Source organism: Oryctolagus cuniculus, chromosome X, assembly GCF_964237555.1.
Source record: "Oryctolagus cuniculus chromosome X, mOryCun1.1, whole genome shotgun sequence".
Classification (NCBI taxonomy): domain Eukaryota; kingdom Metazoa; phylum Chordata; class Mammalia; order Lagomorpha; family Leporidae; genus Oryctolagus; species Oryctolagus cuniculus.
In genome coordinates, this window is record NC_091453.1 from 87,492,208 (window position 1) to 87,513,100 (window position 20,893).

At 37.1% G+C, this 20,893-nt stretch overlaps 1 protein-coding gene across 1 annotated transcript in view; it reads right to left on the minus strand.

Moving 5' to 3' along the window:
- IL1RAPL2 (interleukin 1 receptor accessory protein like 2) overlaps positions 1–20,893 on the minus strand; it is a 1,316,228-nt gene that overhangs the window by 6,326 nt on the left and 1,289,009 nt on the right. The window contains exons 9-10 of the mRNA XM_008272830.4: positions 16,272–16,415; positions 10,137–10,307 (exon numbers count right to left, since the gene is read on the minus strand). Of these exons, the coding sequence (XP_008271052.1) occupies positions 10,137–10,307; positions 16,272–16,415 (315 nt within the window). The remainder of the gene's footprint in view (positions 1–10,136; positions 10,308–16,271; positions 16,416–20,893) is intronic.

Below are 20,893 nucleotides of genomic sequence, written 5' to 3' on the forward strand. Positions count from 1 at the left end.
TGAAACTGTTCCAAATAAACTAAGCAGAAACAGGTATCAAGTTAAGACACTGCTAGTCCATAGTGTAGTCTCTGACAGGCACTGGGGTTTGCCCTGGTAGGGCTGTGGTTTTGTGGGAGACATTTTAGAAACCTTCAGAAAACGTTTTAAAAAGCTTGTTACCACGAAGAGATAATAAAGAAATGTTTTTCCAAAAAAAAAAAAAAATCCCTAAATCCACAGCACATACAAATCCTCACTAAATCTTGCCTTGACTTGTTCAGGCAAATTTGGAAACTGAGTAGCAGGAATCCCTTAAAATACTCTTATTCTACCAAAAAATATGAAATGGCCCTTAAAAAAGGTTGCTAAGTCATTTCTTTGCAAATTCTGGTTTTAAGCAACTTTAGATAACAGAAAAGATCAAAAAAAGCTGTCTGATAGTTTCCTGTTTCCCTAATCAGGTCTGTGAAACTGCAGCAGATTATTAGACCCTTCACAAAGCCAATTACATCTAACCTATTTGTGATCTTTGCAATTAGGAAAAGAAAAGGAAAATCCTTGGGCACATAATTTTGATAGGAATGCTTAATTTTGGATAGATTCATTTTTTCCTACTATAAGTGTAAATGCAAAGAAACACTTTCTTTATTTTCTATGCTACCAATTCAGGAAAATCTTCCAGAAGAAACTGCATTGTCACCAGCCTCTCCTTGTGATATATACCTCTTATAGAAATGAAGAAAGATCATGTCAGCAGCATCAGCATTCCTAGGAAACAAGGCAACTGAACACTTAAACTTTATTTAAAACAAAGCAAATTCAATTTTAAAATCTCTTTCAGAGACAGCTGTATAAAACAAAATTCTAGTATATTCAGAGGAGAAATAGGATTGGATATAGAAAAGTGACTTGAAAACAAATTATATCACTTGTTAACAAAGCAAGAAAGTAAAAATGAAGGAGGAAGAGACAAAACAGAAGCAGGAAGAATGGCAGCTGCAAGAAATTTCTTCTAATGGGTGTCGTATACTTTCCCCAAAGAACTCAGTACTCTGCTAATCCTCACGTTCTGAGTATGCTATAGATATAGGCAGAAGGACAAGGGAGAAAAAACTCCATAACCACCAATTCCTATGTGGTCTTGCTATCGCCTAGTAACCTTTTGATTTCTCAAACTAATCAATTAGTTCCTTGGAAATAATTTTGGTGCTGACACTTCCACTTACGGCAAGGCTGTTTTCAGGGGCATATAACATATTTTTTAAAGAGGCAAAAGACAAAAACCAAGCCAAAAGACAAAGGTATAATCTATTACTTAGCCCAATTCAAATAATAGTGATTTGGAATGCTTAAACTCACAGCTATATACGGCAACTATTAGTTAAAAAGATGCCTCATTAAGGCGAGATCGGATGCATCAGAACCGATAACACTCCTCTAATGACATCAACTGTAAGGTTTCTAAATCCAATAGGTTAATATATTAAGACTTAAAGTCAAGCCTATATAGGTTTCCCATATGTCAAAGAAATGACATTAGTTACCACTTGGGAATATTGGGGAAAAATCATTAGATTTTTGGTATAATTAGAGGCGTACAGTGACATACTTAATAATGTAGCCACAATGAGAATATTAATACTATTGGAGTTTTAAATGCTGATACCAAATACTAACCTATCAGAAGAGTTAGATTGGTTAACTATCTTGGCTAATATAGCTACCACTTTTGGGTCTGGATTCTGCATCTGGGAGATGTAAGATTCTGTTTCTGTTGGCTGCCAAGGAGATTGAAGCTACACAATTTTTAAAAATGAGATGAGCGTGGGGGTGGAGCTTTCTGTGTGTGATATTATTTGCCCTACAAAAACCTTTTCTGCCCCCCTCCCCTTCAAAGTCCTTGGTTTGATAATTCACACATAGATAGTTGGGCTACATTTTTAGGTAAGAGTTTGTTTTCTGTTGACTAGCATGAGGGCCCTAATTAATTCTGATAAGTGGGGCAATCAATGGTTAACACAGATTTACTGAGACCTGGTGAGTGCAGGGAGCTTTACTTGCAGTTCTCACTTGGGCTGTATTTCTGGTATCGAGTCCTTTACTTTTTCTGTTGTATTTCATTTATGGATGGGTAGGGAAGCATGATAGTGGGAAGTATCCACTCTGGAATGCTGTCCACAGATCTAGCTTTTTATTTTTCTTGTCTCTTAACCTCTTCATCAAGAGTGCAGGTAGGTAAGAAAAGGTACCCTAATCCACTGTTGGTGAGAATATAAACTAGAGCAACCATTATGGAAGCCAGTATGGAGATTCCTCAGAAATCTGAAAATAGATCTACCATACGACCCAGCCATCCCACTCCTGGGAATTTACCCAAACAGAATGAAATCAGCATATGAAAATTATTTGTACCCCCAGGTTTATTGCAGCTCAATTCACAATAGCTAAGATAAGAAATCAACCCAGATGTTCATCAACTGATGACTGCATAAAGGCAATGTGGAATATATACACTATGGAATACTACTCAGCCAGAATAAAAAAAAAAAAAGAAATCCTGACCTTTGCAACAAGACGGATACAACTGGAAACCATTAGGCTTAGTGAAGTAAGCCAGTCCCAAAAAGACAAATATCATATGCTTTCTCTGACATGTGGTAATTGATATAGAATACAAAAAAATGTATAGGACAGAAATATATATCTTGTGATTTGATTGTTGTTTTTGGCCCTTGTTTATACTTCTGTGGAACTGTGGTTTTTCTACTTTTTACTTGTTGAATATTATGGTCTTGTTGAATATTATGGTTAGTGGTGCATCAAGCCTGTGATTATGGAGTATATTGAAATCATGCTTTTGCAAAAATTGAAGGAAAAAAAAGACAAGAAAAAAGGTGGGTGACCGAGGGAGGGAGCGAAGTGTGGTTATCTTCTTAGAAATATAGCTATGGAATACATGAAATCTGTTCTCTTTATATTAATATTTTTTTAAAAAAATTAAAGAAGACACATTAAGAGTATTAAAGGAAAGTAAAGAAGAGAGTAGCAAGGAAAGAGAGTCCACAAAATAGCCTCCTCTCCTCTTTTATCCCTTTACCTCCATCCTAGAAACTTGTAATGAATTCTCCCTAGTGCAACCTTTCTGAATAAGGAGCAAAGCCACTTGCTACTTATATAGTCTTTTCTGTATCTCCTTCAGCGAGTAAGGCAATCTTATCCAGGTCTCCTACTAGGTTTTCATAAGGTACCTATGTTTTACATCACCAAACAGTGGATGTCCTGGGGAAAATTTTACACAATGGATCTTAACTTCTACCTCAAACTTTAAGAAGAAACCTCAGACCATTTCTGGGCATATTAGAGTACAATTCCCTCCTTTTTCACTCTAAAATGAATGGGATAGTGAATACATCTAATTTTATTTCATGTGAGTACATTTCACACAAAGTGTTAAATTTTCATGCTTGTCCATGTCACCCCTGCCTCACACTTTTTAGGTCACAGACGTCAGATTGCCTGGAAAAGGATTTTATTACTCCCCAAGGACAACTTACTTGAATGGTATCCAATCTGTTTGGCTATTAGAGGAACTATTGGCAATGAATACTTACAGATCCATGTACAAAAATGTTTTTTGCATGCCTCACTTCAGAAGTGACTAGGGATCATCTGACACCAGATGTATTCTCCAGTCATTTGTCATTTCATTGTCAGCACAATCACATGGCTAGCACTAAGCATTAAAGAACTGAAGATTAGACTAGTGAGGAAAGTCTGGCAAATGCAAGAATCTAATCAGACATTATATTTTTCCCTTAAATTACTGAAGAAGCACTAGGATTCTTGAGCTAGAGAAACTCACGGAAAATGGAATATGAAAACAAATGGAAAGAAAACTTTATACCTGAGACTAAATCCAGAAATATAATTTCAATAGATGATACTACTTTTAGCTCATTAGTATATTTCTCTGGGTACATTCATGTGTGAGTAACTCACATAGATATCATCATAATCTTCCCATGAATAGAAGGAGAAATTGTAGTAAAAGCCCTTGAAGGACTCTTTTTTTTTTTTTTCAGTCCTCACATCCACTTTGACATCTACAGCTTTTTACAAAGCTTCAACCAGGACTGGCTCAATTTATAACTGTTAATAGATAATGCATATGAACTTTTAAGCGCCTTACTTGCTTTCTTTTAAGGCCTATAGGATTAGATTGTTTCTACTTTTATTCTTAGAATACAACTGTCTCCATCTGACCAGTGGGCTTTAGCCTGACTCAGTAATCTTACATATTTTTATATTTTTTAAATCTCTGCAGAAACAATGAGATAAGATGAGCCCAAGAGCCTAAATGGTACTCATCCAAAAATGTCCCCAATCTCAGGATCTCAATTGCACAGCTGGGTTCTGTTGGTCACATGTCAGCTTTAGAGCACATCTGTTCATTCCTCAAGGATCCACTAGGCCCCATGAACACAATGTGCTCTGTGTAGAGTACTTTACACCGCAAAACCCAGCAGCTGCAGGGGTGAGAAAATCTCTACTTCTCAAGTTTGTGTCTCTAGGCAGTTTGAGTAGGGTGTTTTCTATCTGGCTTTCTTTTGGTTGCCTGTCACTTCTGACATTCAGATGCCTGTTGGCAACAAAATTGCTTTTACTGTTCTCAGGGACAGATGTTTCTAGTCTGGGAAGAGACAGACCAAACTTTTACTGGAAAGTAGGAATTCTTGCCACATTTAGGCACCCAACCTGAGAAAACATAAGGAAGATTCTGGCCACAGGCTCAAGAATGGAAAAGTCGTTACTGCCAGGAAAATAATGTCCAGATCTAAAGACTTAATTTCAGCATTTAGGAAAAACATTTGCATTGAATCGCCCCATTTTTGCTGCTTTATGAAGGTACAGGACAACATTTGCTTGATAAAGCATGAATAGAAAGGTACAGACACCTCTAGTTCACTTTGGAAACTGTCATCTTTGTATCCAGGCTTTCTGAAAATTCTTTGTCATGTGAGAGGGATAGAAGGAGAGAATGAGAGTGAAAGCAAAAAAAGAAGGTAAGGAGGGAGTGAGAGAGAGAGGGAAGGGAGAAAGAGAGAGAGAGAGATTGAAATTTTCATGTACTTATGAAACTGTGTGCATTGGAAAGCTGTGTGTGTGTGTGTGTGTGTTGATTGGGGTGAGGTGGAAAACCATGAGAGTGGCATAAAAGAAACTGAAGATACATTGAAAGTGAAATCATTAAACATGAATGAGTTTCTGTCATAGACTTCATTAATTTGATTCATAATTATTGTTGTACATCAAAAATTATCTTATGAAGTATGCTTTTATAATCCTCAAAGTCCACATTGCTAGTTTTGGAGGAAGGAGTAGTTTTAGGTCAATGTGTTTTGAAAAAGATGTGAGGGACAAACACAGCTTATAATATGGTAACTAGATTTTTTCCCCCACAGGAATGTGTCTATATTTATATAGCATAACCTGTTAAATCTGTACGAATGGCTGAAAATACAGACCACAGAAGCTTCTTTAATAACACACATACACCAAGTCCAAACTGTTCTACTCTGTCATTCATGTGTAAATCAAGTATATTATTCATATACTTCATGGACTTCCTGAATGCGTGCTAAAAATGCCAAGGAAAAACTCGTTAATCGTGACATGGTGACTGCTCAGCTAGCTCTGAAATGTTGATGGAAAAGAAAAATTGTCAAAGGGCCTTTTTAAGAACCTCTGCAGGTTACACTCACAAATCGGAATTCAACGAACATGAATTTCCTCGTTCAGGAAGGAAGGATTAAAATCAAACACCCTCCAGTGGTTGCATCTAAAAACTGCATAGTTGTCCCAAATGGCTTACTTGTAAAAGAAGTCTTCCTGTGCACCGTTGAGTACCCAAGAGCCAAGTCCCTGCTCAGTCTGATGGTTGTACAATCTCAAAAACATTAAAACAATCTTTTATCAACTAGAAAAGTTCTATGCACCCTGATGACATCATCTTGGGTGTTTTTTCATTGAATTATTTTAAATGCCAGTGTAAATTGGGTGATTCCTTTCTATAATCTCTTATGAAGTATGTTCTAGTCCTTAACAAAATTCTTGGAGTTTTAAGTTAGGAAATTTTATGGATTGTGCAAGCTTAATACCCCACCATCAAAGATGACTTTCAGACTATAATACACCAAAGCAAGGAATAAATTTCAATCAATTTAGCTCAAGAACCAGTTGGCTCAGTGATATATAAAAGGTTCCACCACATATTTGGCTAAATTGATGCAGTGAGTTGGTCTGTCAAGTAATCAAAATGGAACTGAGGGGCGGATGTTTGGCTCAGCAATTAAGAAATCAATTGGGACTCCCACATCCCAAATCATTGTCTCCTGGTTTGAGTCCTGGCTCTGCTTCTGATTCCAGCTTCCTGTCAATGTGTACCCTGGGAGGCAGTGGGTGATGGTTCAGGTACTTGGTTCCCTGCCACCCACATGAGAGACCTAGCTGAAGTTCCAACAGACATCTGGGGAACGAACCAGTAGATGGAACATATCTTTCTTTGTATCTTTCTGTTTGAAAGAAATGATTAAAAAGAAATAAAAGCTAAGTTGAAAGAGGGTACAAGTTTGGAACACATCTTTCTCACATTTTCTGGGTCTCACTGTCACATAATAGGCAAGTGTCATTTACTGAATTCTGGGTAAATTATATCACCTGTGTTGTATGTTGTCCCAGTTCTCTTTCTAATGTTAAGGTACTAGCCGGCGCCGCGGCTCACTAGGCTACTCCTCCGCCTGCGGTGCCGGCACACCGGGTTCTAGTCCCGGTCGGGGTGCCGGTTCTGTCTTGGTTGCTCCTCTTCCAGTTCAGCTCTCTGCTGTGGCCCGGGAAGGCAGTGGAGGATGGCCCAAGTGCTTGGGCTCTGCACCTGCATGGGAGACCAGGAGGAAGCTCCTGGCTCCTGGCTTTGGATCAGCACAGCACGCTGGCCGTACCGGCTATTTTGGGGGGTGAACCAATGGAAGGAAGACCTTTCTGTCTCTCTCACTGTCTATAGCTCTACCTGTCAAAATAAAATAAAGCCGGCGCCGCGGCTCACTAGGCTAATCCTCCGCCTAGCGGCGCCGGCACACCGGGTTCTAGTCCCGGTTGGGGCGCCGGATTCTGTCCCGGTTGCCCCTCTTCCAGGCCAGCTCTCCGCTGTGGCCAGGGAGTGCAGTGGAGGATGGCCCAAGTGCTTGGGCCCTGCACCCCATGGGAGACCAGGAAAAGCACCTGGCTCCTGGCTCCTGCCATCGGATCAGCGCGGTGCACCGGCCGCAGCGTGCCGGCCGCGGCGGCCATTGGAGGGTGAACCAACGGCAAAGGAAGACCTTTCTCTCTGTCTCTCTCTCTCACTGTCCACTCTGCCTGTCAAAAAAAAAAAATAAAAAAAAAAATAAAATAAAATAAAATAATGTTAAAGTATTGTTTTCTAGCTCAGAAGATAGTTATTTTTGAAATCTTAAGCACAAAAACTGACAGGCTTTTAGTCACTTGTTAGAGTTGATAAAGATTGACTATTATGGTGTTAACAATTATGGAATGCAAAACAGCAGAAAGGCTGGTACCATACTGAGTCTTATTGAAGATGACTTAACATACAATATAAATTCCACTTTAGTCATGATATTACCTTACTACAATTTAAGATAGTATCACTCTAAAATAGAATTTTCAGAATTTCCAAATTTAACAAAGCATTCTTGGCAAAACATAAAAAATACACAGCAATCTAATGAATTAGTCCAAAAATTAGAAAAGTATTTTTAATTTTTGATTTATCTTTTGCAGGTATTCTAATATCTGAGAAAATGAAAGCAATATACTTATTAGCCTATACTAGGGGCCAAGATTATTCTTATTAATTACATATATATTTTATATAGTTGAGTAGAGAGTTAACTTTTTAGCATTCACATTTTCCCTGTTAAGGGAAAGTGCCTTTCAGATACTGTCATGTAAAAATTTAAACCTTTATTTATATTCTCATTATTTTTCCTTGTCTTAAAGCAATACTATTGAAACAAAATCAACAAACATCTGTGAAATATTTAAGGAGCTCAAGTCCACTGCTAGATGACAATAGGAGCATGAAGATAAATGAATTACAATTCCTAGCCTCATGGAGCTTACAATCTTGCTGACTTGACATGACATAAATAGATGGAAAGCTACATCAAATTATAAAATAATATAAAATATCACAGGAGCACAAAATTTACAGTAAAACCAATAATACACCATGGATTCTAGCTCTGAAGACGTTTTATGGACTTTTGCAGGGGTAAAATATGAAGCAGGATAAATGGGAGTTGCAAAGGCACAGAAGACTGCCATGAATAAAAGTGCTGCAGGGTCACATGATGTATGTCAAATGCAGAGTTTTCTAGAGTGAAAGGTATGAATAAAGGATATGGTAGGAGCATAGTTTAGGAGATAATTATGGGCTGGGCAGCAGATTGTAGAAGTGTTTAGCTAAAGGTTTTATCTTGTAGGAATAGTGAACAATTAGAGTTGTTGAACAGTTGTGTGGCATGATCAAGGAGGGTTACATGCTATTAGTAGGGCTAATGAATAGGAAGAGAGATCATCAATGTTGCAGGAGTGAGCTAGTGAAGTCCCATACTAAGATAGTAGATGTGAGAATGGAAAAGATGCAAAGGACACTGGATTTGGAAAAAGACACAGAAGAATTTTAAAAAAAGGCTGATATTAGGATGTTCCTCAGGGAATCGATCAATGTAGAATGAATGATTTTTCAAGTTATGAAAATGGGGGGGGGGTTTACAAAGAAAAGAGTTGAGGACGCTGGGAAGCTTAGAGAATTCTGACATTCGTGGAACAGGAAAAGTAATGGACTATTTTCTTTGCTCCTTTCCATACACCTGTATGCATACTAACACATACACACAAGCGTATATAGACATACACATATCCTAAGAGATGAACAACTCAAAGCCAGATGTTTCTATTTGTCTCCTGTCAGCTTAGTGACTCCGATCGACTGCTGACAATCTGAAGAAATGCTATTTAGACATGACCTAGTGCAGTAAGAACCAGAGATCAGCAGCTCTAGGCACTGCTGCCAGCTGTACCATTCACCAGCTGTCTGATATTAGACTTCTTTGAGCCTTTGTTTCCTCATCTGTAAGATAAGGATATTAGTATGCTCTCCTCTCAACACAAGATTGTTGTGTATAATCAATGAAATAATACATGTGAAATTAGTTTTAGTGCTGCCAAGTACTGAAAATATAAGCTTTTTAGTTTGTTTCTATTATATGTATTTACATCACCATGCTTGGATTTTTATTCATCCGTTCAATCTTTATCTCTTAAGACTACTAACAAAGAAACATGTTCAAATGAGTTCTAGCACATTTACTTGCTCTTGATGACATTTAAAGCTCTTTGAGGGCAGGCACCATATCTCAGGCTTCTCTGTATGTTCTTTACACTTTACCTTGTTCCCACCCTGACAATTCAGAGAAAAAAAGCACATATTTTGACTTCAAACTTAATTTATTATGAATATCAAGTGTAGCTTAACTTAAAAGTAGCACTTAAGCTGACAGTATTCAGCAGTTCTTGAAAATAATTTAAACACACAGTGTGAGTGCTATATCCACTGGTCTCATGTAACTTTTTAAGTGGACAGTTTCCCTAAGTTTGGGGGCCAGTAACACAGCATACTGAGTAACAAGGTTGAAAGAGATAAATTGAGTTATTAGTGACAACCATCATAGGTATATGTAGAAGCACAGTGATGGAAGACCATATCTGGAGCTGAAACACATTGGAAAGGCTTTAACTGATTTTTACAAGCCTTTTTTAAAGGATCATAAAGTTCTCAGAACACTAAGGCAATATAAAAAGAACATCATTAATGCGAAATGTAAAACCACACCTAAAACATAAGATAGAATGCTTTTTCAAAAAATTCAGATGCTAGAAAATCAGAACATTGCAGGCATTGGGGGAAATTTTGCATTTAATAAAATCTCCTGTGAGAAACATCTGTCAAAATAGTTGTTTCTAATGTTTGAATCTTCCTTAAAACTTCCTTAAAGAAACTAAACATTTTAGATACAATACTTGAAAGTACTTACTTCCACTTGGAATCAGGTCCCTTTCTGGAATGAAGAGTTTATATCCATAGTGTTTTTCCAGGACGTCTGGCAGTATTTCAAGAGCAAACTGCTCTTCTTCAGGATTGTCACAGTCTGAAGTATCTTGATCCACTTTTGTGTAAGAGAGATAGGCATCATATTCCTTGTTGTCTTAAATATAAAAACAACAAAGGTGTTGTAAACATTGCCAGATTCCTTTTATGTACTAAAAGTCTATACCCACTAACAGGCTGTAATAATCACTATAATTGGTGAATGTCTTTAGTAATAGAAAAAATAAGTGACTTGATATGTTATAAGGAATCTAATTCAACGTAACACAGTTAAATAGTAGGAACTAAAATTTGTATGTAATTCGGCCATCTATAAGATGCCACAGAATAAATGACAGAATTATTATTTGTGACTTTTGGTGACCATACACATTTGTGATATTCAGTGATGTGTGAATGATTAGCTCAGTGTATTTGAATGCAGGACTAAATAGACCAAAGTCATGGATTTGAACCCTTTATGTGCCAGTTGGCTTGGCTCTGTTACTTGGTCACAGACTATATCTTGTTTGCACAAATATGTGCAAGATATCCAAGAAGGGCGGGACGCTATAGTGTGGAAGATTGAAATAATCCAGCCTTACTCCTAGAGACACTACTCAGAGCACATGCCATACTTCCAGTTGGTTAGTGTTGTCATCTTCATATACAAAAAGCAGTTCATTACCAAATATTAGAGGCAGCAGCTGGGTTTTATACAGTGCACTGGCTGTTATTCTTGTTCAGTCCATGGCCAACTAATTTGACACAAGTTCCGAAAGAAGCTTTTGTTTCGAAATATACATTCTTCCATTATTGCCAAATTAGGTTTTCCCTTCACACATTTAATCAGGGAGTTAACTGTGCTTTGTGGGTGTACTTTTTTCTTCCTGTGCTGTATTGGCTCAGAGCCAGTCTCTCCAAAGAGAAAATGTGCATTTATACATGCATTTTTTTCTGCAAAATGTTAATGAATGCAGCTACTCAAAGTATTCATCTCCATAGGTTTTAGAAGGGTCGCGCTGGAAAAGCTATACTACTATTTTTCAAAATTTCTTTAACTCTAGAAAAACTATTTTTAAATTTAATGTAGTGAGCATGATTCATGTGGAACTATTAGAACTTATTTAAACACAGTTACTTGCAGATAACAATTTTTAAAGACTGGCAAACATTTCAGAATGTTTTTAAAACACTTCAATATTCTCCAATAAAACAGACCTGATTGGACTATAGATAAAAGCCAACCCAAAGGTAATTTATAGAATGAGGCAGCCACTCACTTATCTAAACCACTAATGATTTAGTCCTAGCTGCTTGCTGGAGGAGGAGCAAACTGTAAGCCTACAATGAGATCTATATCCTGAGACTTGTTGACTTTTGGCATGTCTTAGGTAGGCTATGTTGTTCTAGTTCCAATTAGAGTCTAACCTTCACTACCCACACGTGAAATGAACTCTGCTTATGTATGTAAAATGGTACCTGAAGTCAGGAGAAAAGAGTTAATACTCTTCAGCATATCCTTTGGCTGCAAAAGCTTCTATAAACTTTGGTTATGACACCTGCTTGCTTAGAAGCAGATGCACATGAAGGACTGTGCTGGATAGTGGAGGAGATAATTTGGCTCACAAATTGGGCCCATTCCACTGTTGTGCATAAAACTCCACTTGGAAGTGAGAATGTTCATAAGCCATGCTAATGTAAGAACCTCCTGGTAATCCTAGCACCTCTGCCCCTATTCCAATCAAGTACAGGATGCACCTGCAGGCCCTTGACTTTCTCTAGCTATAATTACTCACCTGGGACTCAGAGCTGCCGATGGTAGACAGCTGGAAGAATAAAATAGGCCAAAGGACAAGCAGATCTATTCCTATGAGCAGAATATATTTCATTGTTCTTGGTGGATAGTGTTGCTGTCTCAGATTCGGAGTTAGACTAGACCTTTGCTTGCTCTGACTTAGGAAATTTTCCTATTTCACAAACTTCCCTAAATTTAACTATGTAATTACCCATCCAACAATAACTCTTTGAGTATCTACTTGAGCTGGACATCCCTGAAATGGCTCCCTTGATTCTTCACTCATCTGACCAGACCTTGTAGAATACTCTCCCATTGCCTGTACTGACTATATCTATTGGCCCTTCAACCGCATCTAAACTCACATATTGTTGGTCCTATCCTTACCTGCTCCACTTATATTCTGATGGCACTGTTTAATTTTACAAAGACTTCCTTATAAAAGTATTTCTAGATTTGCATATTGAAACCAAGTTACAACAAAGAATGCACATGCCTTTGATATAGATTAATATTTAAAACATATAGATAACAAATTCTACCTAAAATTCCAGAAGCACATTATTCATTTGAAAATGGTTGTTTCTGGTTTCAGTCATGTCCCTTTAAGATGAACTAAAGGTGAAAAGCTTATCATGATGGGTATCCAGAGCAGGAAGAGCGCTCTCAAAGCCACCATGTCAGATGTCCCAGAAGCTCTGGGATGCCAACTTGTAAGCCAACAGTGACGCAGATGCCACAGTTTAAAAAATGTACTTCAGCCTCATGGAGACAGCCAAGAAAATCTCATGAATAGCCCAGCTGTTGCTATAAAGAAAGCAAGATGAGCACAGCAAAAGCAATAATATAATGCAAATAAGGTTAACAGCAAGGCCGAAAAATTGTTCTAAAACCTAAAGGCCGTTCTGTGACACCACTTTTCTGTGAAAGCCTACTGAATCATCTGTGTGAAATCGTCCTGCCTAAGCTCACCTGAGGAACCCGAGAGCACGGCACGATGCAGTCAGAGCATTCTAAGGACGAGGACTAGCACAGTGATCACCATAGGTATACTGTTCTCAGTCAAGGAAGAATTTAGGAGGACGAGAGCCACGCTTTGGAAGAACTGTTCTCTTGTCATTTGAAATCTCATTTTAATCCTGTTCGCCATCATGAAGCCATACCTATTTACAACCCAGTTCTTCTGCAGCTATGCTAAACACAGTGCTAACATTGAGCTTCTAAATGGAGCAATCACTGATTGGTGAGGTGAAATGAAACAGATCACATAAAAAATGGCTAAGAAGTCAAAAAGTTTATTGAATAGATTATATTTATTAAAATATAAAACATTTTATAACAGCTTTCAGAAATGCTACTATAGATACAAAGATAAAGCATGAAGAAAGAGAATATGGGTAAAATTAATTTGTGTTTATAACATGCCAAAATATTTAAATGAAGAAATAAAAATTTGGTGGTTATTAGGCTGACATTTGGCAACATACAACTAGACATTTCTAAAACGGTGTTAAAATTCATTAATTCACCCTCACCCCACCCCATGCCTACTGATGTTTTAGTATTCCATTCAGCTAGTACAGAAGTTGTGTAAGGCCCAAGGTTTTATGTAGGAATATAAAATATTTTAACTCTTCTTCCTAATGAAAATCCTCAAAGTACCCTGATTCCATATTGCATTTTTCTCCCAAACAATGAGTTTGGAATCAATATACACAATTCTCTAATCAACATGTATTACTGACAATTTTGACCACATGGGCCACATTGGAGACAAAGATACACAATAGAATTTTTGAGTGCTGGAAGATCCCATGATATTAACATGTACTTAATCTTACAAATGTATACTACAACTGATCAGTTAGTCTAGGTTATTAGGTATAGTTGATGAAAGTAATTAATTATTGCAGAATAGCTTAACAGATTTTATAATATCTTGTAGATATCAGCAAATTGCTTATAATCATGCCTCAAAATAAATGAGTCACAGCAGCCTCTCGTTCATGTTCTTTTATGTATAAACAATGTATTTTTTAAACCTTCCGATTTGGATAATTTAGCTATTTGTTGGCATTAAGGAAACAGTTTGCCTCAACAGCATAGTCAATCAAGTTATTTTATGTGTACATGTAAAAGGTCAAATTTTTCAACATTAACTGTGGTATATAGGAACAGAGGTTATTGACCACATTTTCATATATATATGTATATACAAATATATATGTAATTATAGTGTATAATTATGTTTGAAAAAGTGAAAAAAGTCTTACTCCCTCATTTTGAAGATATGTCTGAATAAGTGTCTGTAGTACTTTTTTTTAATGATTTATTTGTTTATTTGACAGGCACAGTTACAGAGAGAGAGAGAGAGACAGAGAGAGGTCTTTCATCTGCTACTTCACTCCCCAAATGGCCACAATGGCCAGAGCTGGACTGATCTGAAGCCAGGAGCCAGGAGCCAGGAGCTTTTTCAGGGTCTCCCACACAGGTGCAAGGGCCCAAGCACTTGAGACATCTACCACTTTCCTAGGCCATAGCAGAGAGCTGGATTGGAAGAGGAGCATCTGGGACACGAACCAGAACCAATATAGAATTTGGGCACCACAGGCAGAGGCTTAGCCCAGTTCACTACAGTGCTGGCCCCTGTAGTACTTTTGAATAGGCTGCTATAACTGTTGGGTAAGCATACAATTTTGAGAATGAATACACTTATGTACCCATCAAAGAACATTTCTCTAATTTACTGCAAACATAAAAGTCAATTAAAATTCACTCATATCACCATTTATTTAATAGTAACAATATGGCCAGAAATAAGATCCCTCAAAAATTTTGATGCTATATCTATCACTATAAAACAAAATTGGGGCTAGTGTTGGGGCATAGAAGCTTAAGGTGTTGCCTGCAATGCTGACATCCCACAGGACCACCAGTTCGAGTCCCAGCTGCTCTACTTCCAATCCGGCTCCCTGTTAACACGTCTGGGAAAGCAATAGAAGATTGGTCCAAGTACTTGGTACTTTGGGCACCTGAACCCACATGGGAGACCCAGATAAAGCTCCTAGCTACAGCCTGGCCCAGCCCTGGCCATTGCAGCCATTTGGGGAGTGAACCAGCTGATGGTAGATATTGCTTACTCTTCTCTCTCTTCTCTCTCTCTCTCTCTCTCTGTCTTTCAAATACATAAATAAATATATTTTTTAAAAAGATGGCTTACCAATGGAATTCTGCACACATTTCCAAGGCTTATAGTAGTTTGGGAGTGAGGACTTAAATTATAAGGAACAACATGTTAGGATTTCTTGTTGGTATTGTCTGGAAACATGGCAATTTGTTCTCTTGAAAAACTTTAATCACTTTTGTATGGTCAAAGAAACAAGGCTCAATAAAATGCTTTAAAATACATCATTCATAAGCTTTCTAAAGATCCAAAACAGTATAGAACAAAATTATAAGACACACTCAAAATTGTTATCCTTTGAGAAACATTTGAGAATTGTGCTACAAGCATCCAAATATATTTTGGCTCATCTACTTTGAGCTGTAAAGGGGATCTCTCCACAGCTTTTCATCAGTTTCTTGCATGATTGTTTTCTCGATGGCAAAAATGCCTAAAAATAATTCATAGGTAAATTTGAATTCTCTGGAGGAAAATAGAATTTGTTTTTAACTGTTTCTTACTTATTGAAGAAGAGAACTTTGACCACAGTAGTTTTATTCTCAGGACAACTAATATCTCCTTGTTAAACTTTTTAGTTGAAAATAATTTCAACTATACCAGAGGACTTACTATACTAATATGAGATGTTAATAGCAGAAATTCGGTGAGGGGTATACAGGAACTCGTACTACTGTCTCACAAGTTTTGTTTTGTAAATTTAAATTAATAATAAAAAAGGAAAAATTAAAAAGAAAAAAATCTGAGAAAATACATAGCATAAAAAACTGCAAAAACATCAAAATTTTTTCAACAAAATAAACTTATCTTAATTCCATTCTTCTCAAACTTTTTGAAGTACCCTCAAATGGGAACATTATAAAAATAAAAGTATTTCCCAAACATACAAATGTCCTTTACCCAGATTCACCTATTGTTAATATTTTCTCTTCTTTTCTCTCTTGGTAGATAGATATTTGTCCTAAAGCATTTGAGGGTAAGTTGCAGCCATCATAGTCCTTTACCCCTAAATAGCTAAATATTTTTTAAGAATTGGGATGTTCTCTGTCTTAATCACAGATGTATGCCTTTTCATTGAATTTGAACGATAGGAGACAGCTTACCATCAGTAGTTTCATCACCTCCAAAACGCTGTCGGTAGAAGAGCATCAGCTCAATGCTGTAGCATTTGTAGATGACCACCAACAGTATAATGAGGAGGAAGATTGCTCCTAGGCCCCCTGCAAGCTCAATTTTGTAGATTAAATCTAGAGCAAACAGAACAAGCAGGAAGATGTAATTAAATCAGCTACCCTCGAGATCTGCTCCTATTTCTAGTATATAACATGCATCACCCATTTTTGCTTTTCTTTCCAGAATATTCTTGCTTATAATGATTTGCTCTGATAAACTTGTGTGAATCAAATTTTTGTAAAATTAACTCTCTTCTAAAGATTGAAATAATTTACTATTGAAGGTAGTAAGTCTGTCTGAAACAGAATAGTCATTTCCAATTTGTTTTGAACACATCTAGATTTCACATATATACTCTTGCTTTAAGGTTATTTCAGGAAATGATGAAAGCTGCTTTATTCTGGGTCCAGGACCAATATTTTCCTGTTTCTGTTCAATTATCTTATTGGCTTAGCAAGATTACCATCTAGTACTTCTCAGGCCACAGGCCCTATCTTCTACAAGAGAACAACGTCATAAAATTACTTTCAGAATCAAATAAAATCTAATGAGCTTGCAAGATTTAACTGTTTCATTTAACCCCAATAGAACATAATCCAATACAAGGTAAGCAGGGGAAATTAGTTTATCCCTTACTCTACTTATTTGAATAAATGACTATAATATCTATGTGATATAATATGCCCAGTGAAGCTGAAAGAGAATGAGAAATTCAGGCTAATCACTTGGCTTCCTAGTCCAACACTAGGTTACCTGAGAGCAGCCTTAGGCTGCTGCAGTGAGACATATGAACTCTGAGGGTTGAACAATTAAATCATCATAAAATGGCTTAGGGGAAAATGACTTACCTGTAGCATAATAACAAATATGAAGAGTGTGTCATCAAAAGGGGATGGTATTATAGAATTTAGAGACAGAGAGTCAGAGGACAATTTGGAATGTGAATTCTGCAATGTCCAGAGAAGACATACTGAATCGGAGAGACACCAACCAGATATTTTCTGCTGTAGATTAGGGACATTCATTGGGCTCATAATAATAAGATGAAATTACCTACAAGATTAGCTAACCTCTCTTAATCTAATTCCATAATTACCAAGTGACTCTTTTATTACTGAGTCAGCTTACCATGTAACTAGAAACTGGGAAAGGGGATGTCATTCTAGTTTGTACATCTGTTGCTTGTGGGTTGGGTTGGCATCAGTCTTCCTGGATGGATCAATTATGGGGCACTGTCAAAATCAAATTACTGGTCTGACAGGCTGTCACTCTGGAAAACCAGATAATCAAACTTTCTCTGGGAATGTCTCTTATCTCCATATAAAATTACTGCTTAAGTGAAATTAGTCAAGCTCAAGATAACAATTAAGATCCATTTAGCGTGTTACAGTTTATTAAAAAACATATAACATATATGAATAATTACAAGTAATATAAAGCATTATAGATAAAACTTTCAACTAGTCTGTTATCTATTCCCTAAATAAGGGGTGGGGAACATCTGGCTTGCAGGCAGTGTAAGGCCTGAAAAATCATCTGGTCTGGTCTTGCCAAGGCAACCACAGGCAGGACTCAAAATTCAATAAATCTATAGCAGGCTAGTTTTTAAGTTGATCATTTTGTATGCCCTATGAATGATGGCATAACTATCTGCATGGCCCTTTGCAGAATAAAGGTTCCCTGGAGTCTGCATTGTGGCGCAGTGGGCTAAGCTGCCGCCTACAACACCAACATCCCATATGGGCATGGGTTTGTGTCCCAAGTGCTCCATTTCTGATCCAGCTCCCTCTTGATGGCCTGGGAAAAGCAGGCCATCACTTGAGCCACCTTCCACCCATGTGAGAGATTCAGATGAAGCTCCTGGCTCCTGGATTTGGCCTGGCTTAGTTCCGGTCATTGCAGCCATCTGGGGAGTGAACCAGCAGATGGAAGATTTCTCTTTGTCTCTCTCTGACTTTGAGATAAATAAATAAATCTTTAAATAAATCTTTACAAAAATAAATCTTCCCCACCCCTGCTCTAAATATTTCTTTAGGGCAAGAATTATTGGTCCAAATCTATACTTGAAGAATTTGTTTAAAATCCTTGAATTCTTTATTTAGTGGAGGATTAAGCTTGTGATTATAAATTAAATTGATAGTGTGTCATAAAAATAAAAGAAAAAGAAGAAAGGAAGGAGGATGGAGGGTGGGAAGTACCATTATATTCTTAAAAACTGTGTATCTGAAATACATGAAATTTGTTCTCTTTACATAAATAGCCAAATACATTTTTAAAAAGTTGTAAGAAATATAGCAGTATGCCAATATACTAACAATGGTAGACTAAGCATTGAAAATTGAAATGATTTTGTTACTTGCTATGAATTTTGTCTTTTGTAATTCTATATTTTTAAGATGACTTATAAAAAGAAAAAATTAATTATGAAAAAAAACTTACCTAAAACATCTAAAGAAAAGAAAGTCTGTCAGAGCATCTATGATAGAGCAGCTGTATGAGTGGCTGTTATTTGTGTTTTGACTGCTTAAAGAGAAGTTTGAATAGCTTTGGTATCTTTGTTAAATGTGAGAATATGAAGCTAAAATATATTTGTAAAATTCAAACACTGTCTTTAATTCAAGAGAGCTATTTTTAAACAATGTGGAAAATGTTCATTACATTAAATGACTAGCTTTGCCTGGAAATACAACTCCAACCAGGATGGGCTCTGAGAAATGTTTTTTCTAATTAGAAATGAAATAAAATAATTTGAACCTCAGGAGTTCAGTCGTGTAGTCAAGGTCATATACCTATGAAGTGGCAAAAACTGGGACTTGAGTCTAGGTCTCCTGACTTTAATTTCATGGCTTTTTAAAATTACACCATAGCTTTATAAGCTCCAGCCTGGAAGATAACAACAGAAAGCCTCCTACCTGTTCATCCACAGACCTCTTTGTAGTGGGCCCTGACAACGTGTGGCTTATGATAATTTTGGTTCCTTTTGCAGTTTCAGTTCTAAGGGAAGAAGATAAACTACAACTGACTAAGTAGAAGGAAAGAACTGGATATATCTCAGACACTTCATTGGAGGGTATTGCAGAAGCCTGGAGCTATAGCGAGGGAGAAAGGAGTGTTCCCTGTAGTCCAAAGTATGAAGAAAAGTATCAATTTTTGTGGGGAGGGAGGAAATTTAGTCTTGGAAAAAACGTGGGCCGAGAGAGGAGATGATGGTGGGCAGATATAGCACAGCCAATCAGAAGAGTCATGGAGTAGAAATGTTAGAAACATAAATAAATGTCACTCTTTTTGAGCAAGGAGAGAGGGGGAAAGCCCAACTATGTGAATTAGCCCTATTATAAGGGGCCATAAAATGAGTAGGGATAGAAAATTGGAATCTGTCTTGGTCCTGCCTGCAAGAGGAGTTAATTTTTAAAATTAAGCTACAAAATTTCAGGTTAAAAAATATCCCACCACATATAAACTCTGCCTCTTGCCCTCTGTATAGAAAGTGGATCTGCCAGGAACTACTACCTACCTCTGTGTGAGGAATAGAGCAGGCTTGTTTATGAGACCTCTGTGAGCCTGCAAATGACAATATTCGCTTGTTTTCCCACCATGTTAGATCAATTATACATGATTAATAGCCAGCGTTAAACTGACAAAGCAATAACATTTTCTTTGTTACTCTGAAAACCAACTTCACTTTCATTTTAGGGCATTGACTGACATGAATTGAATTTTTTTCATGTTATAAGATGTTCATTTTTTGCTGTAAACTTTTGTACTCTTTTTTTCTCTCACTTCATCTCTCTCTTTCTCTCTCTCTTTCTCTCTCTCTCCCTCTATCTTTGGTCAGAACATCTTTCAACTATTTTCAAAGTAACTGAATGGGAATTTTTCAGAAATTTCTGTGTTATTTACAGAGTAAAATTGCTAATAGGTAGATGGAAAACTTCAGCAGTGGGAACACTTTGTGATCTCAAGTAGCAGGCACCTTTTTCAGCATTAAATTTATGGAAGAAAATTGTGGTGTGAAAAGTACCTTTGTGGTCTTGGGGTCCATTTCATAAAATGTCTTTGAAAGATATTACATAATTATGGTTGTTTAAGTTTAAAACTTTAGATGTAGGCTTTGAGACTCAACCAGTATTCTTTAATTCAGCCCAGGCAGTCACATCAAAAGGGAAACATCTATCCTATAATCAGAGGGCAGAATTGCCATCACTCCAATAACATCTATATTTCTTTTGTCTTCTGTTTTCAATTGCCATTTTCCAGCTCAGCAGGATCTATATTTCTAGGTACATTTCCTGACTGAGGAGCCAAAAGTCATTGTATTTGGTCGGTGTCTTGTATACACTTCAAAAGGCTAGCTGTAGCCAGAACAGCAAATATTTATGGAGTTGTAACATTCTCTAGGTACCCCAAGTACAAGTATGGCTCTTTCATAACATTATTTTGAGAAACCCAACTATTTCTTCTCTGTGAACATAGGGACCAGATATTACAGATTTGGGAGAAACAGCTACTGAAGCCAAGGGATTGGATATGGGGAAGGCTGAGAATGTTTGAG